A 24,354-nucleotide genomic window follows, 5' to 3' on the forward strand; every position below is an offset into this window, starting at 1 on the left:
TAAATCCCCCTTTTTTCTGTTCCACAGCAACCAACACCTCCCTGCTCAGTTTTATCAGAAGTTGATCTTTTTGGTTAAAAATCAGGCTTTCTGTAATTCTGCAGGTGGACGTGACATCAAGCATACTGGCCAGGCAGGGAGTGGGAGGAGGAAATAAAAAAGAAAAAAATGTAAATGTAAAAGCACCACTTTTATCTAATCAACTTCCTGGCACACAGTGCTGTCTCTCCACAGGTGCAAAGGTGTGCGGGAACAGCAACAGACAACGTGTGACAAGTGCAGTGCATCGACACATTCGTTAGAAAAAAGACTAAAACAGCCAGCATATTTGTCACCTTTATTAATTCATTTTACTTGATATTAAAATCAGTCAAATTTAACAGGACATGAGACGAGGAAATGAGGAGGTAGTTACTTTACAATGTTTGAGGGATATACAGTGAATAACTAAACCTTCAGTGGATGTGGTACAGGCTGGGACGAGTGAGAGTAGGACAGCAAAACACCTCTTTGGATCATTTTACAATCTGGAAACCCCAAAAAGTGACAAATTACCTTCAATGGTACTTAATGTTTTAGTGTAAGAAAACCAAATGAAAAATGTACAACAAATATTTAGAATCAAAAACAGTGTTCATCCCTTTTTAAGTAGCTTAACTCTTTCTCAGAATGTAACTCACCTGAGTTCCAGACAGATGAAAGACACTTTACAACAATGCTTGAAAAAATACTGCAAATACTTTGCTACAAATGCATGCTTTGAGCATATCTTCACTTTAGACCTTCAAAAAGAAACGCATAGAAAAATCTGCACAATATCACAATGCTGTTGTGTAGTGATCTGAGTAAAAATACACAGTGAACAACAACTGCGAGGTGCCGGCTTTGTTTTCATTCAAATGCATAAATGCTGTAAATGAAGCATTAAACTTAACCTCTGTTGACCCTCTGTCCAACTTTTCCCGAACTTCATTGAAGTTTCATCGTAAAAACATCAGCTCCTTGGCAAATATGACAATGACAGAATTCTGTGAAATGAGCCGGGGGTACAGCAACATACATTTTGTGGTCACTGGTGAATGGGAACTTAAACACACTTTATGTACATTTTCAAAAAGAAGGGGACTTAAGGGTGACTTTCCAACCCTTCAGGGCCTTAATAACTACAAATATTAAAACATAAGTGATGTAGTGCGATCAGGACTTCGTACCCCAGTTTTTTTTTCTTCTTTTCTTTACCCATTTACTCATATATCCAGACTAAAGAAAAGAAAATTGCTAAACAAAATCCTTTTGGGTGGATTTGTCGTGTCTACATAAAGCTCTTGCTTACATATAGCGCATGATCAGACCTAATCATCACCAATCACTCCATTTAGTTCCTGAAGGGAGCGCTTTATTGGATGTTTCAGGGACAACGCTCCTGTTCCATAGTGGTGGTGGTCTGTGTGTAGGTGTGCTTCCAAGACAAAAAGAACCTCCAGCTCCTGCTTCAGCCTCATGTTGGTTTTCAGAGGAACTTTAAGGACTGCAGATTTACACCTTTTTAAAGTCTAATTGCTTTACAGGTTGGAATCTGTGTCTTTAAAGGAGGGGCTTTAAATGTCTGACCCGTCGTCTCGACAAAACTGCCTTAATGAACTGTGCTTGAATAAAATAGGGTTGAATGATCGAATCAAAGAATAAATACTGATGTTTTGATCTTTAGTGTGACGGACACATTTTAGTTGGTACCAAAAATAGAACCAAAGGGTACTATTACAAGGTCAAACATTTGAAGCACAAAGTGCAGTTACAATGTGGTGAAAGTTTGGTCAGTAACACTAGAGTCTACAACATTACCTCATTAACTACCAACCCTTTAAGTCCATTAGTTCAGCAAGAGCTCACTATGCTAAATAACTGATTAAATTGCAATAAACCTGACTGTAGAACACTGTACTTGTAATGAACTTGTTAACTTGCTCCTTAAAGTGCATTGAGATGATGTTTGTTGCTGTGGTGCCATAGAAATTCACTGCTATGAAGTGTTGGACCTGTGTCTGGAGAATCTCAAGCTCATCTCTTCGATCACTTGCAGTCTGCAGAAATATTCATACTGCTGCTTGACAGCCACTGAGTGAAATTCAAGGGTAATGCAGAAACACAGAGAAATCTCTGTAGACTCTGAGATGAAGCAGATTACTGAATGGAAGTTTCCGTAGCTGAACTGAGCTATAACTCACTATTGGGATTTTTAGTTTTTCTCTTTTGCATTCTACAGAACCACCAACCTACACAAGCAGTGGAAAATGGACACTTTAGTTCTTTGTTTACTCCATACCTCGGTCTATCATAGGCTTCAGCAATGAGCCATTATTTCCAAAGTGAAAAATATTAATCTAATATCAAAAAGATGTATCAAAACTCCTATTCTCTACATGTAGCTATCAAAACTGGAGCACGGCAATGATCTGCCTGTTGGTCAATGATCTGCCTGTTGGTCAATGATTTAACATCATGGTCTGCCTTTCTTTTTCACAGTAGTCGCACGCAGTGTTTATGTACAGAGCATTTCACAGATTAGTGCCTTGAAAAACGGTGCTGGTTCAGTGTGGGAAATGGTGCAGGTGATCAGTGACGCTCGCTGAGCTCTCCCTGATAGTACTCAGGGAGGCCTGGTTAAAGATGGAGCTGATTTGAAAAGACAAAAATAATGAGTGAATTATTTTGTGATCCTGTTGGTCTTTTCATTTCAAGTGAAATTTCATTATAACACAAGATTACCTGTTAGAATAGAAATGCTGTCTCTGGATTAGGTAAAGAAACTGAAAGAGAAGACAGAAAGAGGAGTTTGTTAAATGGACAAAAAAAAAAAATCAGTAAATCATCATATTACTGACATGGCCCTAACACCCCTGTGCTCTGCAGTTTCAGCCGGGACAAAAAGGGAGAGCAGATGAGACTTAGCTTTGGAACGCTAAGGGGAGAGCTTTCTGCAGAGGTCTACACTAAAGGTTTGAGAGAACAGACTGTAGAAGGAATGCAAGTCGGAGCGGTGGAAACACTGGACAGTCAGTGTGCAGGCAGAGGGAGAAAAGGCCACAAAGAAAGAGAGGGCTGTTTAGGTCACATGATTCCAAAGCTTATTAATGCAAACTACCCCAACTTTGTAGCTCAGAAAGAGCATGTAGGAGGATCAGTGGCATGCAGTCATGCATTTTAAAATTTGAGTTGGTTTAGCTGAATTCTAAAAAGTTCTTATTAAACTATGCTGAAACTAAAAACGTAGCTACGATTCACTTTAACCTTGGAACTTTTTTGAGGAAAAAAAAAGATTTTTTTAACTTGTGGTGGAAAGATATGCTTATCATTAGGTTATGACTGAGATGTGGTTTTAGAGGTTGGTCCTACAGTCGAAGTTTCCTAAGATTAGTAGAGTATGCAGGGTCCCTTCATACAAAATACAACTTCAGAGCAAGCAGGAACCTCATAACATGGCTCGTAAATGAAACAGTGACTCCCAATTGCCCAAAATTCAGAAACGACAGTGAAGGAATGGCTGCAATGTCCAAGTAACATTCCAGAGCTTTGTATTTGTACTGGAAGTCTAATATGAGGGCTCCCTCATATTATATCTCTATTAGCAACATTGCATCTGTTACAGCGGCTACTAGCTAGCATGCTCAAGAAGTTCATGTCTGTAGTTAATGTGGTAAATATTTCGACTTTCCCATTCCAAAGAAAAGAATGGCAGTCATCGGCTGCTTCAGCAGCTACACAGACAGAAAGCTGCCTGTGAACAGAAATATTACGGGTGGTGATGCCTGTGACCACATGGGTGTATAGCTCAATCGGTTACGAGAAGCGCTAACAATGTGAACGTTTTTACATTGATTCATGTCTATGCTATTTCCATTTATATTACAATTGTGATGAAACATTGGCTAAAAATAAATAGCCATATAAATACACATTGAAAAATCGTAATTTCGTTTTACTTCAGTTTGGCCCAATTTTAACCGATGTTATGATGTTTCAACCTAAACATGCACAGTGGGGTATGACATGAACAGGTTTAACCTGTAATAACATTTGCACAAACATTAGCATTTTGCATCAAGCGCTGCAACCGTCCCTTCAACCGTGGCTGCTTTAAATCCCTCCTTTCTATTGAGAACAGACTGCAAAGATGTAATATCATCCTTGTAAAATACCACAATACCCTCTACAGTGGCCCAGAAGGGTCAACACAATACAAAAGTTACAACATATACCACAACGGAAGCGAGCAGCAGTCGGGCGGACAGATGAAGAGCGGGAGAGGTGTCCAAGAAGTCTGAGAAGTATGTAAAACACTGCGTTATGTGCTGTTATAAATGAGCAATGTTGTTCACTGTGTTGCTTTTCTGTAAGGGATAATGGAGAGTTTTGGTTAGGACCCGACTGCTGCTCACTGTTGTTGTAGTGTAACTTCCGTTGTGGTATAGTGTTGTGTTGCGGCTTTTGTATTGTGTTGTGACCGTATAATGCTATGGCTGCAACAAGGTTTGTTCAAAGCATAACTATCCACATGAACAACATTAGCATTGTAACGCAGATAGTGCAGTCTAGCATAGCACCACATAGAATAATTAATACTACATAAACCAACTCTGAGCTTTTTCTGTGTAATATTATTAGATCTTTACGTTCAAAACACATTTTGAGCATTTTGAGCCACTGTTCTATGTATTAACTTTAATAAACATTAACTTAGGAGTCCAGTTTTAATCTTGTTCTGCCTTTGTATAGTTCAGGCTGTGTGCTAAAGGAATTACTTGTTGCAACCAGTTTGTGTTGGATGAAATTCTTTACAAATTTGAAAATAAACTTTATATCAACAAGTTACTTATTATGGAGTGAGAATCCTGCCAAATCCTCACAAGCAAGCAAAACATGTTTCACTTGTGCCCAACAATTCACAAAAAAACTCAATTGCAAAGAAAAAAATCCTTCAAGTACAAAACTAAAATCTTTCAAATGCAAAAAATATGTCGTCCTTGATATTTGATATTAAAATCAGTCAACTGAGGCGACTTGCCGCCTTTCTGTCGCATAAACTCGGACACCTGCTCGGAACCTACTTCTGAGTCTAAATGGTAGCTCCTTTTAGCAAGCGGGGGGGGGAGTTGTCCTGGCGGCCTTAAATTGAATCAAAAGCGTCACCTGTTGTTGTGGAGTGTGAATTATAGGCATTTGTGCACGGATCAATTTGCCTTTGATTACGGATCTGCAAAGCGGAAAGTTACAGCCAAAAGTCAAGTGACAGCGGTAAGATCGTGCCAAAAGTCACGTGACAGCGGTAAGATCGTTCCAAAAGTCACGTGACAGCGGTAAGATCGTGCCAAAAGTCACGTGACAGCGGTAAGATCGTTCCAAAAGTCACATGCCAACAATAAGATCGTGTAAAAAGTCACGTGACAGCGGTAAGATCGTGCCAAAAGTCACGTGACAGCGGTAAGATCGTGCCAAAAGTCCCATGACAGCGGTAAGATCGTGCCAAAAGTCCCATGACAGCGGTAAGATCGTGCCAAAAGTCACGTGACAGCGGTAAGATCGTGCCAAAAGTCACGTGACAGTGGTAAGATCGTGCCAGTCACGTGACAGCGGTAAGATCGTGCCAGTCACGTGACAGCGGTAAGATCGTTCCAAAAGTCACGTGACAGCGGTAAGATCGTGCCAAAAGTCACATGACAGCGGTAAGATCGTGCCAGTCACGTGCCAACAGTAAGATCGTGCCAATGGTAAGATTGTGCCAAAAGTCACGTGACAGCGGTAAGATCGTTCCAAAAGTCACGTGACAGTGGTAAGATTGTGCCAAAAGTCACGTGCCAACAGTAAGATCGTGCCAAAAGTCACGTGCCAACGGTAAGATTGCGTAAAAAGTCACATGACAGCGGTGAGATCGTGCCAAAAGTCACGTGACAGCGGTAAGATCGTGCCAAAAGTCACTTGCCAGCGGTAAGATCGTTCCAAAAGTCATGTGACAGCGGTAAGATCGTTCCAAAAGTCACATGCCAACAATAAGATCGTGTAAAAAGTCACGTGACAGCGGTAAGATCGTGCCAAAAGTCACGTGACAGCGGTAAGATCGTTCCAAAAGTCACATGCCAACAATAAGATCGTGTAAAAAGTCACGTGACAGCGGTAAGATCGTGCCAAAAGTCACGTGACAGCGGTAAGATCGTGCCAAAAGTCACGTGACAGCGGTAAGATCGTGCCAAAAGTCCCGTGACAGCGGTAAGATCGAGCCAAAAGTCACGTGACAGCGGTAAGATCGAGCCAAAAGTCACGTGACAGCGGTAAGATCGAGCCAAAAGTCACGTGCCAACGGTAAGATTGCGTAAAAAGTCACGTGACAGCGGTAAGATCGTGCCAAAAGTCACGTGACAGCGGTGAGATCGTGCCAAAAGTCACATGACAGCGGTGAGATCGTGCCAAAAGTCACGTGACAGCGGTAAGATCGTGCCAAAAGTCACTTGCCAGCGGTAAGATCGTTCCAAAAGTCATGTGACAGCGGTAAGATCGTTCCAAAAGTCACATGCCAACAATAAGATCGTGTAAAAAGTCACGTGACAGCGGTAAGATCGTGTAAAAAGTCACGTGACAGCGGTAAGATCGTGCCAAAAGTCACGTGACAGCGGTAAGATCGTTCCAAAAGTCACATGCCAACAATAAGATCGTGTAAAAAGTCACGTGACAGCGGTAAGATCGTGCCAAAAGTCACGTGACAGCGGTAAGATCGTGCCAAAAGTCCCGTGACAGCGGTAAGATCGAGCCAAAAGTCACGTGACAGCGGTAAGATCGAGCCAAAAGTCACGTGATAGCGGTAAGATTATGCTTAAAAGTCACGTGACAGTTTTTCACAGTTGTAGAATTGTTTTGCAATTGAAGATATGTTTCTTTGCAAACCACACTAAGTTTTTTTTGTGAATCGTTGGGAGCGAGTGAAACATGTTTTGAATTCTTGCGATTGTTTGGCAGGATTCTCACTCCATACTTAACCTTCCGCTAACTACTTGCTCTAATCAGCTACAGTAGCTAGCACAATCAGATAGTAAAACAAGAAATGCTGCATGGAGAGCAAAGAAAGCCAGCTTTTAGTTGTGAATCTGAACTGAAAGTATGGCTTCTGCTTAATTATAAACAGCTTAAATATTAGGTAGCGGTTACATGTTGCATGTAAAGTCACACTGCTGCAGGAGGAATTTCTTGCGGCCATTTCACTAGAACTTTCTTTTAAATCATTTCTTTAACTTCTAAAACTAAACAAAACATTTTTGGCGTGCTTCTGCTTCCACACAACACTCCGTAGGATGGAATAAAAACCCAACAGTTCCACATTTGGAAATATGGGACAGCACAACACCAAACAGATCATACAGAGGAATGGTCAACACAAAACAAATGACCCTATGGATCCATCACACCCACCAGCTACAAACACACAAACATTCTGTTTGTGTGTCTCATGAGTAGTAAGCCGATGATTTCTTGCTGGAGTGTGGTGGGAGTCGACGCATGAAGAGGGGGGGGGGCACCCTGATGAAGCATGGAGGAGGAAGAACGAGGGGTGAGATGAGTTTTGGCATGATAATGATAAAGTTCAATAAGCCATCTCCCTTTAATACTCACAGTCAGCCTGAGAGTGACTGTTGGTAGAATTTCTTTATTTTTAAGAATATCCTCTTTGTCTTACTACAGCTTTATTTTTTTTCTGTCTTCTATCACTTTAAAGGGAGCATTATTCAAACCCAAAATCTACATAATTTCAAGAATTTTGAATTGTCAGTTTGTTACGTTGTGATTGTTGCTATCTTGACACTTTAAGTCCCCAAGGAGGATCTTATATCATGTGTGCTTGAACAAAGATGATCTTAATATGCTGCTTCTGCAATCAGGGTAACTTGTGCAAGGTACAGCTCAAATTCTTACAAGATAACTGTCAAACAACACCGGATTCTTCGCAATGGCAAGGAAGTATTGGGTTTTCATTGATTCCTTTTAACTGTTTCCTTCTTCAGATTCTTAGATTGTCTGTACTTGAGTCCAAATTATTAAAAGATGTAGCCATTCTACCGAGATCTGGAACAAGACTCAAACTCAGTTGAGAGGAAATTGGTCTGGGTGGTTAGGAATAATCCATGAACCACCAAGGCACAGGTCTGCCATCAACAGCCACATCAGTTTTACTGTCTCTAGTCAAACGGGTTGTGCATTGCTACGGACTCTTCAGTTGTCTACCATGAGATAAGCCCCTGCTCTAAGATCAGGACCATCGAGCTCTACTACAATTTGAAGCTGACAAGGCAATGGAGAAAGGCTTTTGGAGGATTGACTTACTTGGATCAGTGATAAATGATTAGTGTTTCTGTCTCTTTGGAGGCAAGGCACTCAACCCTGGAACACTGTATCAACTGTCAGTCATGGTGGAGGTAGCATCATCCTCTGGGGCTGTTTTTTGCCAGTAAAACTGGTAGATTGTATAAAAAGCATTTAGACGTGAAAGAGGAGGACTACCTTATTATTCTTTAGTATAATCAAAAACTATCAGTTAAATGGCTGAAACTTGAACACAATTAAAAGTGGTGTCCATACCAAGAAACCAACTAATTTGATAGAGCTCTTCTAATTTTGCCAAGAGAGTTCTCTTTGTTGATGGAAAGGGTCTAGTCATGGTTCAGTTTGCTAAGAATCATTGGGCCTCATTCACCAGCAGTTCTTATGAATAAATGTGTTCTTATGTTCTACTTTTTCAGAAGATTGTGGCGTTCACCAATGTTTTCTCATCCAGGATTCTAAGAACCAATCCTACGAACTCTGAACGCTGACATGTTTTAACAAAATAAGCCTTTGTGTTGTTGTGCAGTTTATTGAAATACCATAATAAAATTACAGTAATATATTTGTCAGGTTTTTTTTTTGTTTTTTTTACAGCTTGGTATTTTACAAAGCATTGTATTCGTTTAAAATAAATTAACTACACTAATCACTAAATTACATTAAGTTATTTGGAAACAGTGTCATCAATCCACCCTTTTTATAAGCCAAAGCGGCCTCCCTCCCAGGCCTGCTCACAAAATGGCATATCTACTGTTACTGTAAGATACTGCAGATTGTGTCCAACAGAGGAATCAATCCTTCATGACCATGACCATTCATCAACCCTTGCGATCTTATTGGAGCCAGCACTGCGGAGCCATACAAAACGGTCCAACCCTGTTCCACCACATGTGCAGGTTCTCTCGACTTCTGGCTTTTTGGTCACTAGAACATTTCAGCGGGAGTTGGGGGACAGGGTGGGTATATCCCAGCCATCCATCAGCCGTGCTCTCCTGTGAGTCGTGGATGCAATAAATCATCTGGCCACACAATACATAAAGTTTTCACAGCAGCTGAAGAACAAGTCGCAGTCGAGGGAATTTAATTGTATTGCTGGTCTTCCTAAACCCAATCGGTGCAATAGACTGCACACATGCACGTTAATGCACCCTCGCCAGATCCATTCCCAAACCTCAACCTCAAGCAATATTATTTCATAAATATCCAACTCATTTGTGACTCCCAGAACCACCTAATGAATGTGTCCCAGGGGGAGCACAGGACTCCTTCATCTTACAGAACAGCTCTGTGAGCACGCACCTCCAACAGGGAGCAGCTGGTGATGTGGAGCTCATTGCTACATATCTGTTAATAATGACAATTTTCTACAATAGCGGCTTTTTATTATGATTTGTTTTATTAGGAGATTGAGCATATGCCCTGGCCCACTGGTTATTAACACCACTGACCGACCCTCAGATTGAATTTAATCAGATGTATGCATGTACTCGCTCCACTATAGGCATCTTAAAAGATGTTTTTTTTTGTGTGTTTGCACACGGCCCTTCAGTCTCATGGCCTTTTATGGGCATTTTGGTTTACCTGTGTACATTAGGGACAGCTGGTTCATCTTTTCAATTTTTCGAAGAGATTATCATTCATTAATCTAAGAGCAAAGATACCAATAATTTCCCAGTCTAAGAACACGTTGATGAACCTGATGCACTGTTTTCTTATGAAATTATTAAGAACAAGTTAGGAAAGATTTGGTGGATGAGGCCTAATTTCATTTTCTTCTAAATATGTAAGATGCCATTCTGTCTCCGAAAAAGAGCTGTGTAAAGTAAAGTTTTTTAGGGATGTCAGAAACTGCATCTTGTGACAGCACATGTGGGGAAGTAAAGGTTTGTACAGAAAACTTCCCAACGCGTCTATGTTCCTGAATGTTCCTTCCTGCTAACATCACACAGGCTGTGAAAAGACGGTTTTCTATCAATTAGCTTTTAGTAACAGGTAATCCACAGACGGTAATGTAAAATGTGAAAACTTTGTACAAGATCTAACGATTATTTTTCAATATTATCACTTAATATTTAGGATAATAACAATTAGGTGCACCTAATATTTAACTATAAGCACAAGACATCATTTAAATCCTTTTGGGGACTCTCCAGACCTAAGCATAAACCTTTTGTCAAGAATCTTTGGAGCCAAAGAAAATTTGGACCCTTTTCGTTTAAAAAAATAAAGTTATACTTGCTGAAATATGTCGTAATGTTGTTTACCCCTATTGGTTCAGGAATTACACAGATTCCTCCTAATGTGACATTTAAGTATTATAGAAAGTTATGTAATTCACAGATTTGAGCTTTTTATGACTAACATAATTAAAAGAGGGAAATGGGCTTTCTGTACGAGGAATCATGAGTCCCTGAGAGAAAAGTAAGAGCAGCAAAAGTTGAGTTTTCTCACCAGCTCGCCCTCACTGCTTCAATGTCACTCACTAAATTTTGGGCCAAACAAATCCCAAAAATCTGCAGATGGAAGAAAGAAAAAAAACAACACACTTTCAGTACTGAGAGGAAAAATATGACACTGCTTTTTCTCCTCATGTTTTTCCAAACACCTGAAAGGAACCGACCTGCAGCAGTGCAACTCCTATGAAGATCCCAGCCACCAAGGTGAGGTTGTCCTGGAGCCACTTCTCAAACTGTGGCACGCAACCCTTCACATTGATGTAATCCTTCTGCTCCGAGTCCTGTAAGACATTCACACATTTTGACAGTGTACTCGCAACATATATTTTAAAACAGTGATGAGGATAAGGGCTACAATGAGTCACCGAAATAGACACCAGTCACTTACTGGTTTCGCTCGAATGTCGTATCCACACTGAGTATTTATTACATCCTCCTATAGACAAAAGGTATAAGCCTGTTTAAATCAGCATGATTAATGAATAAATATAATGAACAAAATTATCAGAACTATAGATACTTTGGGCCAAACTGTGATTCAGCTCTTGTGACATAATTGGTAAGATGATGTAAAACAAAAAAACGCTGACATTTGAAATGATTTTATCCCAGGCCTGTGTTAACTTCACTTATGCACAATTGCACAGACATCTGTAAAGTAACATGTCTACGCATACAGAGTGAGAGGGGTCATACTGCAGGGTCCTTAGTGCAACAGGAGAAGGGAACGCCACACTTTTCTCGACTGGGATTCCCATCAGTACAGTTAAAATAGATGTTCAGGTTCCAATCGTCCGCTCCAAATGCACCACAGCATTCCCACTAAAGTCAGAAAGAGAAGGAAACTATGTTAAAGAAACCTGTAAATGAGATTCCACATTTCTCAAGTTGTATACCTTCATACCATTTTAAAAAAAGCAGTTTGAGGACAGTTTTGAAGAAATAAACACATAACAAGCTGACCCAGTTAGCCCTGTATTTTAAAGTTTAAAGTATTTTAAAGTTTAAAGTATTTTAAAGCGGCGGTGAGCAGCGGCGGTGAGAAGCGGCGTGAGCAGCGGCGTGGGAAGCGGCGTGGGAAGCGGCGTGGGAAGCGGCGTGGGAAGCGGCGTGAGCAGCGGCGTGGGCAGCGGCGTGAGCAGCGGCGTGAGCAGCGGCGTGAGAAGCGGCGTGAGCAGCGGCGTGAGAAGCGGCGTGAGAAGCGACGTGAGAAGCGACGTGAGAAGCGACGTGAGCAGCGGCGTGAGCAGCGGCGTGAGCAGCGGCGTGAGCAGCGGCGGTGAGAAGCGGCGGTGAGAAGCGGCGGTGAGAAGCGGCGGTGAGAAGCGGCGTGAGAAGCGGCGTGAGAAGCGGCGTGAGAAGCGGCGTGAGCAGCGGCGTGAGAAGCGGCGTGAGCAGCGGCGGTGAGAAGCGGCGGTGAGAAGCGGCGGTGAGCAGCGGCGGTGAGCAGCGGCGGTGAGCAGGCTACACAGATGTTTTTCACTTGCGATTGCTGACTTTGAAACAGAACTTGCTTGATAGTGACTGCCGGTTAAACAGGTATTCCTAATGGCACATTTTTCAGTGAGCTTTCCCTCCAAAAACACCCTGTTAATAATGTTTGTTGCATAATTCAAGAATCATGTCATACACTGTTGACGAAAAAGCTAAAAGGCTTAATATTGTATCTTCAAATCTATGTCCACAATTTGCACTTTATTTTGTGTAATCTATTAACATATGCTAGCTGATGCTAGCTTACCGGTACGACTGTCTGTGTTCATGTCTGTCTCTTGACTGAAAGGCACATGGCAATATTACACCGTTGTGCTCTCGGTTTGTTTAAACTTTGTTTTCTGAGACACGCTCACAAACTTGACAAACCATGACAGCCAGAGTGGAAGTGACCTAGCTGGCTAAAATTGCACAGGAGGTCATCACTACCAAGTGCATGCAGAATATATCAGGCCGTACCAAACCCAACATGCCACCCAGCTCCTGGTGCAGGCCATGGTCATCTCCCACCTTGACTACTGCAACGCTCTCCTAACTGGTCTCCTAACTGGTCTCCAGCCTGTGCTGTAAAACCTCTGCAGATGGTCCAGAACGCGGCGGCACTTCTGGTCTTGGATCAGCCTAAAAGAACACGTCCCCCATCTGTTCATTGAACTCCACTGGCTGCCCTTAGCCGCCCGCATCAGATTCAAGTCCCTGATGTTAGCTACAAAGTGCTTAACCCTTCTGGGACCCTCTGGTGTCCCTCGGGTCAAATTGACCCGTGACATATTTGGGTCTTTAAAAACAATTCTAACATAAAATTTTACTTCATAAACCATTAACATATGTTGTCTTTATCTCAATTTCAAACAACTGAGATAACATATATGTTTAATGAATACAATCAGAACACAATTAACAATGGAAGCGTGACTACTCTTTTTGTCATAAGGTTATAATTAATGTAAAAAATCCACTATACTCAAGACTTGGGTGTCATAAATCATGCTTATCTTGGAGAATACATGGAAGCTCTTCAGAGACATTGTGGCTCTAAAGGGGGAGGGGATGAAGGCCATTCAATTTGTTCATTCTTAGACAAATATGACTCTTTTGCTGCTCCAGTGGCCACCTGTGGTGCTCCTTGTGGTGCATATTCCGAGTGAAGGCCATCTTTAAATTCACTTTCAGAATCAGAACACTCTGAATTGACATCTAAATTATCCTCCTATTCGGAGACATCTTCCACATCGCTATGTGCCTGACTCTCTTCAAATATGAGTTCCAAAGCCCTCTGGCAGCTAAATCTTTTGGTCATACTGATGGTGGAAGACTGTACTGTGATTTAGAGGTTTTTATCTCTTTTGTCTCACCCCCTTGATGTGCAGTTGTAAAGCATATAGTGTGAGAAAATGTTGTGGAAGAACATCTAAAAAAGAAAGTGAGAACAAACAGCTTCTTTGATGATAATAATGTAACATTGTGTCTGTCTGTGTGGGCATGTTTCTGTGTGTCTCTGTGTATTCGGGTCAAACTGACCCAAAGATATGAAGGATGCATATATGTGGGGTGTAGTAGCATTTGAGCTCAAAACCTTTTTTGAGGAAGGTTGCAGACCTTGTTGGAGTATATGGGGAGTTGTGGGCTACTATGACTACATGTAAATAAATGCAAATCATAGGCTAATCTACTATTTCAGAAATAGCTGACATGCTGTGTCTGTATGTATCGCAAATATAAAGATGCAACAAAAAGAAAGCTGCCCAGAGTGCGATCCATGGTTGAAAGCCCCGCTCCTTCAGCCCCTTCGACTGCAGGCGGCGGGTTGTGAACAACCTGAGCGACCACAGGCGATTTTGTCGCTTTTGGTGTGAGCGCCCTGTAAGACAGTCCAGACTCTTCTAATGTGACGTTCCACGATGGTGGAATGACCTACTGAGAGCTACTCGAAACTCTTGAAGACCCAGCTCTTCAGAGAGCATCTCCTATCCCAGCACTTACCCTGTACTTCCCTCCCCCCTCTATCTCTGCACTTTATCTTTCTGCACTTCTTTCTATGCCTGCACCCTATCTCTACTCTGTCCCCTCTGACAGAGTCGGACTAGTGGGTTCCTTATTGTTAGCTGTAATGTTATATCTTCATTTGTAAGTTGCTATAGATAAAAGCATCTGCTAAATGCAGAAACAGAAACATTTTACATTCTGAAAATTTAATAAATATGTGAACGAAAACAGCTTTATTGGAAATTTGGCTGTATTGTTAAGGTACATGTCAGCATAGAGAGTGGAAGAGAAGCAAACAGATGTAAAGGGTGGCACAAAGCAGAATGCGACTTGAATTAGTGTGTAGCATCATCTTGTGACGTTTGGTGACTTTTTTTGGAGGGCTTTAACTACCACTCCATTAGAATTAGTCAGCATTTGGACCTGTTACCCCCCACAACACCTCACTGGATCACAGGAGCTAGCAAAACTGCTGCTAGCTGAGAAGTACTTTTTCTTCATATTTTGTGCTCACTTTAATGTAGCTTATCAAAATACCAGGTAAAACGGCCTTGTTGATATTCTAAGGTACTCTTTATTTCGGTAAAAGTAACGTTTTCAAGCCAATTCACCCAACTGGATTTGTGATAAAAAGCTGTAGCAGACCCTCATTAGCAAACAAACAAACGTTGGTATACTACTTAAATCTGTGATAACAGCTTATTTGAGCTACATCAACTTGCAGATAACTAATTACTGTGAGCTATTTTAACAGCAACCTAAAGTAAGAATTACATATAGTTTTCTCGCGCTGTTGTCAGTAGAGGGTATTATGATATAATCCTCATCTTAAACTGTAAAATGCAATTAAACACATGAACATTTTTTATCATTTCAACAAAAGATCCATCAAGTTTTCTGTGAGCTTTCAACACATCTCTGTTTGTCCTTCATTAACTGAAGAATAATAAGAAAATGTACCCAACAGTGAATGATCCCATTTATTACAAATTCTTTGACTTACGTATTCCTGAGTGAAATCAATGAGATTCTGCAGGTCGATGTCGTCCCTATATGCCCGGATGTTGTTGTTAATGAACAGATTAAGCTGGTCTTTAATCCAGTCCTTAAAGACAAACGCCAGAACTCCTGTTGTCAGCTCCAAGAAAAAGATGATTCCCAGAAACACGGAGAACTACAGGAGGAGGAGGAGGAGGAGTAATGGAGTATAGAAAAGTCAGACCCATGCAGGATATCAAGCATTTCTTATCATTCAGTGCTGCTGTGTGCAGAATGAAACATACAAACTTAAGTAAAAATGTGTTTTCCCGCAGTGCTCCAATGCATCCAGCAAAGCCCAGAATGAACATAACCCCTCCAACCACCATGAAGAGCCAGACAGGGTCCAGACCGCCCAAATCTGTGATGGACGAGATGTTGGACAGAACCCCCTGAGGAGGAGAGACAGAACATGACACCTCAGTGTGAGTCTGGCAGCTGTGTCTCAGTCAGGTCAGACCATGTTTGGCAAAAGACTCAAAGTGACCTTAAATAGACTGGAATTGGATCGATTTCAAATGTTCTATCACCATTTTCAAAAATTGGAACATAAAGCTACATTTTCATTTCTGCCCACTAGAAGGCACCAAAACAATAAAAAAAACGTGATGTCTGGTTATTTTTTTCATTTAAGGGTGTTATTACACATCTGACCAACAGAACAACTCTGCCATTCATTTGTTATCATGATTTCTGTTAGAAATTCTATTTAATTTAGGCTCCCATTTGGTCTCCACCGCCTCACTGGAAAAATATGTGGCTCTGGAGCCACTAGAGGTTATATTATGTCTTATTATGTCTGTTTAACCCGGTCGAGCTGCTGTTCGCACACATGCAGCAGCCTGCCTCTAGGGTAGACAAAAAGTGAAAAGAGTTAGGTGCTTGTAAATTTAAAAGAAGGTAAGACCATTCCTGCTCACCAGAAACAACACCTTTGCAATTACGAATATTCTTCTGCTCAATCGTTGCCAATAATGTGGTTAGGGTAAGCTTTAAGTGGAATGAGCAGCAGCATGAGAACCCTGATGACAAATTAATCTTAAATCAGGAAGTTATCAGGTGCTTACATCACTAAAAACTTTGTATTTCTTCTTTTTTTTTCATTTGAAATATGAGTATGTGCTCACCTTCTCACTCCATGCCCACAGTCCAATTCCAACTAAAGCCATGCCCAGCAGCTGCAAAACACCAGTCACATGTTATTACTGAGAACGTGCACAGATGTGGTGACATGACGCCTCCCTGTCAGTGTTCCTCCATGCGAGTACACAACTATTTTCCCTGTGACCTCCGCTGTGAGTAACAGTTTAATATTGTAACGCCTTAACTATGGATGTCACTGGTTTTTCACGAATAGTCGTGATTTAAAGCGACACGGTTAATAAATCCCAAAGGCTTAAAAACGTAGATTTGTTATTAGTAGATTTGTTTATAAAGATAAAAAGTCATGTGAAATCATATTCCTTATTAACGTGATAAACTGAAAACACATTCTCCTTCAGGACCAGTGAAATGAATTAAAGTCTAAAAAGTATCAAGAATTACATCAAGATTTTGAAAGTTTAACTTAAGTCGGTTCAGAATGTCCAAACCGAGAGAAAAGGATGTTTACAGAGCAGAGGTCACTTTTATTTGATTACAGATCATGTATTTTAATGTTTCTTTTTAAAAAGGGCACAATAAATAAGAGGTAAAACCTCTAAACCTAAAAAAGAATGTGTTTGTGTGGTTGTCTTCACTCGTACTGTTGAAAAATTAATCAATGCAAATAATCGTGAAACCGTGACTATTTCTCAGATGATCATTATTTATGATCATTACTAGATTATTCTGGGAAAAAAAGGGTCTGATTTATTTAAATGAAAGCTTCTGGCATGCACATTTGCCAAAAATGTTTTCCAGGCATCATGAGTTACCAGGATATTCTGCACTCTCCCACAATCCTTGACCCACAGAGCACATTCATGCGTGTTCTTCTGAGCTGGACCTACACCAGCCTCACTTTCTCATGGCTCCCAAAACAAACACATGCATGGGGACACAATCACACAGCTGCCCTGGACTTTCCAAATGGGACCAAATACATTCATTTCGGACAATAAAAATACTGCAGCTGCTCCTTGTCGAGTGACTGCACAGCATGTGGAACTTTTTGAGCTTGTGTACATGATGTGATAAATGTTCAACTGGTCCCTTTAGCACAGTTTCTAACGGCTTGGTGTGTTCTCATCAGGTTCTAAAGCTGGAACTGCTGGTTGTTGCACTGTTTTTTTTTTATTTAATTTTTTCTAACTAAGTAGTTAACAACTCAGCAGGTTATCTGTTTATCAGTGGTTGTCCTTCTTATGTGACAAGACGGCAACTTTTGCATTCCTTCCAGACAAAGTAAGAACATGTTGAATATATTTTTCTCTGTGACACAGAAATGTCAGTCGTTAGATGACGCGCCTATTTAAACAGATTATGTCATGCAATAATACATCCTGAAGTGGAGCTCAGAGAAGCTGCGTCCTGTGCAGTGTTGCAGTGTGTCAGCCACAGCCTGCCGCTCAGGCGCTGATCTGTCATTATAGCTCACCACAAAAAGCCGATTAGCTCTGCTGTCGACTCAACTGCAGCTGCTTTTATCCGGACATTACTGCACGATAACAGCCGCAACGAATGAAGCGTTCTGACTGAACTGAAAGACAGCAGTCCGATGATTTGATGATGATTCGGGCCTCCCCCTTTAATCACACAATAACCCAGCAGAAGAGATGAAGTACATAAATAAAAGACTCTTACCCAAAACAGGATGTTGAATCCAAAAATGAAGTATTTGATGCAGCAGCTGACTTCGTGCCCTTTGTAATAGTTCCCCGACATTTTTGAGCATCATCTGCGCGGCGTCTCTGTGTGAGGACAAAACACGGCCTGCTTCACAGGCTTTGTGCTGTGCGGGAGGGAACAGGTTCAGCGCTCCGGGGATGCATTTCACTCTGTCCGCTCCAAGGCTTTCGCTTCAGATCCGCGCCGGGGACATGATGGACGAGCGACCGACGCGATCACTGACACCGCATCAATAAGCACATAAGCCAACATTAACGCGGCATTAAAAATATTAAAGAAGATCCGCCTCAACTGCAGGCAAATTGCGCTTATATGAGGCGGTAACACGGCTGCGGATGGTCGTCAATGATTGGCTAAAAAAGACTTGAAGAACAGAGATGGGAACCAATCAGATCAGAGGAATGCTGAAGCACTTCCTGTGTCGTTTTCTCAATAATAATTATAAGAACAGTAATCATAATAATATTAATAGTGATATCCATAGTAAAACTGTAATTTTACTGGAACGAAATGTTAGCACCACGCTTTGAAACGAGTATGTTTCTACAAAACAATTAACTACAATCAATGCGTTATATAGGTTATAAATCTAATTTAACAATTCTAAATTCTCTGTAAGTCATTATGAAAGTCCCACTATTTCAGAAATTGAATTATCCTCATTATATCATTAATACTGTATGTCTGAAATTGTAGTTATGACAGTGTCCGCCAGAGGGCAGACCCCTCTCACTAATAGAAACGTCAGACACAGCATCATGAACTAACGCTTCCTGCAGAGGCTGGCTAATTAAAGGACTAAACTAAAAGATTAATACTAAAATAGAACTATACTAATACTAGTGACAGTAATGTGGAATACAAAGTACACCATCTCTCAGTTTTAAGGTTTGATGCATCAGAACATAACAAGGGCCGGCCGTGGCTCAGTGGTGAGAGTGGGTCGTCCAATTGGCAGTATATTCCACTCTCACTGCTCAAAAGATTGGTGACCTGACAGCTGGACGGGTGGCAGTCTAACTCCTTGCCATGGCCGAGGTGCCCTTGAGCCTTGAGCAAGGCACCGCACCCCCATCCTCCCTGGGCGCTGTGAATGGCTGCTCCAGAGTATGGTATCTGTCTCTATGAGTCTGTGCCTGTTCAACAGGTGCCAACCTGGATGGGTCAAATGCGGAAAATGTATTTTTGTGTATTTCGTGTGACAATGACTACATGGCAATATAAATAATCTTAATCTTTATCTTAATACAAAATCATCTGGTCCTAAAATAGAACATTTGATGAACAACTCTCAAAGTAGAGTTAGTCTGTGAAAAACTGAATCCACCCTTACAGCTTCTACAGGAATCAAGATGGTAAGTAATAGCCAGGTGATGCTAATCAAATGTGTGTGAGCACCTCTATAAAAGCAGAAGTTTTGTCAGTTTGCTGCTCTGCAGCATTCAGGTGTGTGTTAACACGATGCCGAGGAGGAAAGACATCAGCAATGATCTTAGAGAAGCTATTGTTGCTGCACATCAGTCTGGGAATGGTTATAAGGACATTTCCAGACTATCTGGAGTCCATCATTCTACAGAGAGAAAGATTATTCACAAGTGGAAAACATTCAGGACAGCTGTCAATCTTCCCAGGAGTGGACGTCCCAGCAAGTTCACCCCAAGGTGAAAAAGCCCAGAGCTACATCTCAGACTCTACAGGCCTCAGTTAGCATGTTAAAGGTTAAAGGTCACCCCAAGGTGAAAAAGCCCAGAGCTACATCTCAGACTCTACAGGCCTCAGTTAGCATGTTAAAGGTTAAAGGTCACCCCAAGGTGAAAAAGCCCAGAGCTACATCTCAGACTCTACAGGCCTCAGTTAGCATGTTAAAGGTTAAAGGTCATGACAGCACAATTAGAAAAAGACTGAACAAGTATGACTTGTTTGGAAGGGCTGCAGGACAAAGCCTCTTCCAGCACAGCTTAGGTTTGCAAAGCTGCATCTGCACAAAGCACAAGACTTCTTCTTCTTCTGTCATGGTCATACTGCGAAACGCATACCAGCTGTCAAGCACGGTGGTGGAGGGCTGATGATCTGGGCTGGTTCTGCAGCCACAGGACCTGGGCACCTTGCAGTCATTGAGTCCACCATGAACTCCTCTGGATACCAAAGTATTCTAGAGGCCATCTGTCCCACAGCTAAAGCTGGGCTGAAACTGGCTCATCAACAGGACAATGATCCCAAACACAGCAGCAGATCTACAGCAGAATGTGTGAAAAAGAAAAGAACCAAGATGTTGCAATGGTCCAGTCAAAGTCCAGACCTCAGCCTGACTGAAATGCTGTGGTGGGACCTTAAGAGAGCTGTGCAGAAACCAATGCTGCAAACCTCAATGAGCTGAAGCAGCGCTGGAGAGAAGAGTGGGCCAAAACATTACTTCATTCTGCTGATTGTGTTTCATTCTGTTTTGTTGTTTGTTTGTTTGTTTTCCCCTTTTATTTACAGTAGTATGACTCGGTTTCAATCATGCAGTTACATAATTTGACCACAAGAGCTCTGTTGTCCTCCTATGTACAAAAGTCTTCATTATAGGTTTCTTTTCCATCTAATCCAGGTTAACAGTTCCTTACTGAGAAAAGAAGGTAAACTTTTTCCCAAGCTACAGAAATGTCTCTCCAATACTTATTGAAAGGTCCATCCCCCGATTGGCTGGAAAAAGACTTGAGGGTCGCTGATCCAGTTCCTCCACTTTAAACTTTTCTTTTAACACAGGGGGAACTCATCCTGTCAGATTGTCTTGATAAGTTAATTTTCCCTTTTGTTTAAAATGTGTATCTGTAAAATTGTAAACAGATGGGGTTTTTTTGTACTTCTGTAATCAAATTTCTCAGCTTTATTAAGGGAAACTGACTCTGACATCATTCTTCCATTTAAATTTCTGACCATCAGGGGTATATACACTTTTAAGAGTGGATCAAATTTCCTGTGCTTGTGCACCTACTTATCTTCATTCAGCTGTAGTAACCATGGGTTTAACCACTCACTAGACTTTACATGGATTCTACATGAATGAAACAAATTAATATAATCAAATGTTTAAGATTATTTCACAATCTGGCACATTATACTTCTGTAATGTAATAATTACACATTACAACGTGTAATTATTCAATACTTAATACATTGTTTATGTGCCAGTGCAGGTAGTACAATCAAAAGCCTTAAAGTACAATTTCATGTCATATCACTCATATCAATGTTCGTGGAAAAAGTAACGAAACTAAGTAAGTGGTCATGGTTTCAGTTGATTAATCCATTTTAGTTAGATCTGAAAATAGGCAGTAGTAAGCTAGTGTAAACCCTAGTCATTTAATTTTTTTTGTCCCATGACTTTCTTGCAAATATATTTTTCATTTTTCCATTTAAAAATTCTCCAGCAATCCAGTACCAGTACCCTATTCTTCCTCAGCCATGCCTTTCGAATGTGTGCAAATGCATAGATGTTCCTGGAAAAGATGTGGTCTTGAAGGCAGCAGATGTTGCTGAAAATCTCAGTGAACTTTTCTGCATTGATGCTGCCGCCACAGATGTGGAAATGAGCTATTCTTCTTTGGTTCAGAGCATACTGCATCCATTTTTACAAGAAAAGAGTACTGATTTGTCTGACCACAATTGACATTTCTACTGTTGATGGTCCATCTCAGATCTGAGTCCAGAGAACTCAGCATCACCTCTGGACAAGGTTAGCATGAGCCTTTTTATTTGTTTGAATTGGCATTTGTGAATGTAACTGTATTGTAGTAAAGGTTTACCCCAGAATCGAGAGCTGGATAGTGTAGTGGTATTTCCACCTTTCATGTGGGAGACCTTGGTTTAAATCCTCTGCATGAAAGGTAGGGGGTAGGGGTCCTTAGGCAAGACTTCCTTACCCTACCTGCCTACCAGTGTAAGTTGCTTTGGATAAAGGCGTCGGCCAAATGCATGAACATAAACAGTAATCGCCTATCTATGTTGTTTTTTCAGCTGAAAGATGGACAGATCAGATAGCAGGTGTTCAGCCTAATCTTGTATCTTTGGCCTTTGTGCACTCATATACCTGGAGTATTTTTTTTCTATCATTTAATGATATATACACTGTGTGCAAATTCCTTCCAAACTTTGGGGAATATTGTTGTCACAGTTCAATTATTTTCTCAATTCTCAAAGATTTTTGTAAGATCTCCATTTGACAAACTAGAGATTCTTTGTCCATCAATCTTTCTCCTCAAGGATGTAGCCTTTCACAGAAGCTACTTTTGTACAAAATCATAATTAAAATCATCTGCTGAGATCACCTGTTTGAAATAACATCTTATATTTTTGTTTGGATGCATATTAATAATTGAAATAAAACTGCAGAAATCGGCCTATAAAATGTTTTTGGTTTATACTGTCTATAATTAGACAAAAAACTAAGTAAATGTAAGAATTACTGCGTTTTTCAAATTACTTAATTTATTTTTTTAAATTTCCAAAACATTCCATCTTTTGGGCATCATCTAAGAACCTATGTATATTTGCAATAAGGAAAAGAAAACAAATCAAATTAAACTGAGAAGCTTTACATGTCATTCTAACACTGTACAGTGGTTACAGTCACAGAGTTAAACCTGAAGAGGATGTGCCTGATAAAGCACAAGTAAGGGTTCACTTAGAGAGCCTCTATCTAGACAGTACAGACTCTGTGTGAGTGCCGCGTGGAGGACCAGACTCCCGCTCTCATCTGTATAGCGCAACTGAAAACCCACCACCTCCAGAGCCTTCCCAACCAGAACATCTGACACATCAAACACATCGTACCCAGATGAGGGTCGCTGATCCAGCGTCAGTTGTCTCTCCTCGAGGGCAGGGCTTTCTTTTAGATTCCCCTGTGAAGCGATGACACTGTGCAGGCTGACAGTCACACTAAGAGGATGGGGGTGGAGGGTTTTTCTGAACAGAACCAGCTCTGCACCCAGCATGGAGGGGTTCAGGCTACTGATATTAAACCAGATCCATCCTTGAGGAGCATGATGTGGACCTGGGTGATCCAAAGAATAAAATACAGAATAAGTTACAACTACAAGGTTATTTGAATGCTGCATTCAGATGCTTTGAGCTAAGCTTTCGAGTCTTTGAATCTCATCAGTCACTTGACCTCCTAGTTTCCTTCCTTGGGGGTTGACCCTCAAACACAAACATGGTTTTATTTACCAGTTTATTTACCAGTGAGACTGACATCTCACATGAATGGTGTGGTCTCTAGTGCTAGATTATAACTCTGTAATAAGTTCCACTAGCAATGTGTTGTTAAAGTTTGTTACTTTATGGAAGGACATACTCTCACTGAAACACTACTAAGGCTATTTACACGTTAGATAGTTGTTGTTTTTTTCAATCTTCCCGTGATTACTACTAAAACTCTATAAAGCAGTTGTAGTTGAGGATAGGAAGAAGCTAAGTTCAAGTGATTACAGTGCTTAAAAGTTTAAAAGTTTTCAAATTCTTACCGTCAACACTCCGAAAACTCTGCACCAGCATTCCATCTGATCTTCCAAAGTCTCGAGCTTCCAGGGAGTCCAGGTGCTGATAGATCCTCGTCATGTAAGGATGTGGTTTGGCCTGATGACTTGCTGACACTTTTTTGATATGTAGCATTTCCAAAATAGCTTTGCTGAGTCCTTGGTCATCCTCTGCATCTCTGCGCTGATCCATCAGCAATAATCCTGTGACTGACCAAACCATGAGGAAGACCAGCAGTGCATCCAAAAATCCCAAACACACACCTCGGACCATTCCGACTTGAAATAATTTTTGAGCCCTGTTGGAATATTCAGACTTCTTTTGTGTTACACCACTGTCGCTCCACCTTGCAAGCTGCTGTAGTGGTGTGCGCACTAATAGATATGCAGGAACCCCAGGGGCTGTCAGGACTTAGTGAACCAGTCCAGTTCTGAAGCTGAGGAATGTCACTTCCCTTTGGCAAACACTCTCACGACATGCAGGGTAGTGAGCCATGGCTGCACTACTCCGAACAAGCAACCACTCAGCTGAGGCACTGACTGGAAAGACTCCTTTCTGACTTGAAACAAACAACATAAGACTGTAGCTACAGTGACTGCGACTTTAGTATGTGGGATACATGTTAAATTTGTATGCAGTGATTCATATAATGAAACCTAGATGAAAAAGT

At 41.1% G+C, this 24,354-nt stretch overlaps 2 protein-coding genes across 4 annotated transcripts; both read right to left on the reverse strand.

Annotated features, from left to right (window-relative positions):
• Positions 1 to 324: 324 nt before the first annotated feature.
• Positions 325 to 18,508, reverse strand: tspan5a (tetraspanin 5a). Of its 3 annotated transcripts, none has more exons than XM_072376234.1 (11): positions 18,123 to 18,508; positions 16,466 to 16,516; positions 15,584 to 15,730; positions 15,304 to 15,474; positions 11,517 to 11,642; positions 11,209 to 11,256; positions 10,985 to 11,101; positions 10,816 to 10,877; positions 7,475 to 7,563; positions 2,767 to 2,807; positions 325 to 2,673 (listed from the first exon to the last, which is right to left on the reverse strand). In XM_072376234.1, the coding sequence occupies exons 1-9, from the start codon at positions 18,201 to 18,203 to the stop codon at positions 7,491 to 7,493; spliced, it is 876 nt and encodes a 291-aa protein (XP_072232335.1). In that variant the 5' UTR covers positions 18,204 to 18,508; the 3' UTR covers positions 325 to 2,673; positions 2,767 to 2,807; positions 7,475 to 7,490. The 3 variants fall into 3 exon arrangements, with proteins under 3 accessions (XP_072232335.1, XP_072232334.1, XP_072232336.1); XM_072376233.1 differs by having other exon boundaries at positions 7,456 to 7,563; XM_072376235.1 differs by lacking the exon at positions 7,475 to 7,563.
• A 4,002-nt stretch (positions 18,509 to 22,510) lies between these two features.
• On the reverse strand, positions 22,511 to 23,911 carry LOC140281992 (uncharacterized). The gene is made up of 2 exons (XM_072376520.1): positions 23,672 to 23,911; positions 22,511 to 23,202 (listed from the first exon to the last, which is right to left on the reverse strand). The coding sequence occupies exons 1-2, from the start codon at positions 23,904 to 23,906 to the stop codon at positions 22,787 to 22,789; spliced, it is 651 nt and encodes a 216-aa protein (XP_072232621.1). The 5' UTR covers positions 23,907 to 23,911; the 3' UTR covers positions 22,511 to 22,786.
• Between the last annotated feature and the right edge of the window lie 443 nt (positions 23,912 to 24,354).

Source organism: Leuresthes tenuis, unplaced genomic scaffold (genome assembly GCF_036924035.1).
Source record: "Leuresthes tenuis unplaced genomic scaffold, fLeuTen1.0.hap1 SCAF_22, whole genome shotgun sequence".
Taxonomy (NCBI): Eukaryota; Metazoa; Chordata; class Actinopteri; order Atheriniformes; family Atherinopsidae; genus Leuresthes; species Leuresthes tenuis.

Coding starts and splice junctions, on each gene's coding strand:
- tspan5a (XM_072376234.1), bottom strand. CDS start 18,203: ATGTCGGGGAACTATTACAAAGGGCACGAAGTCAGCTGCTGCATCAAA. Junction 11,643..15,303: donor TTGATTTCACTCAGGAATAC/GTAAGTCAAAGA, acceptor TTCTGACTTTAG/TGGGAATGCTGTGGTGCATT. Junction 11,257..11,516: donor GTTGCACTAAGGACCCTGCA/GTATGACCCCTC, acceptor TTTTGTCTATAG/GAGGATGTAATAAATACTCA.
- LOC140281992 (XM_072376520.1), bottom strand. CDS start 23,906: ATGGTTTGGTCAGTCACAGGATTATTGCTGATGGATCAGCGCAGAGAT. Junction 23,203..23,671: donor GAGTTTTCGGAGTGTTGACG/GTAAGAATTTGA, acceptor TGGATCACCCAG/GTCCACATCATGCTCCTCAA.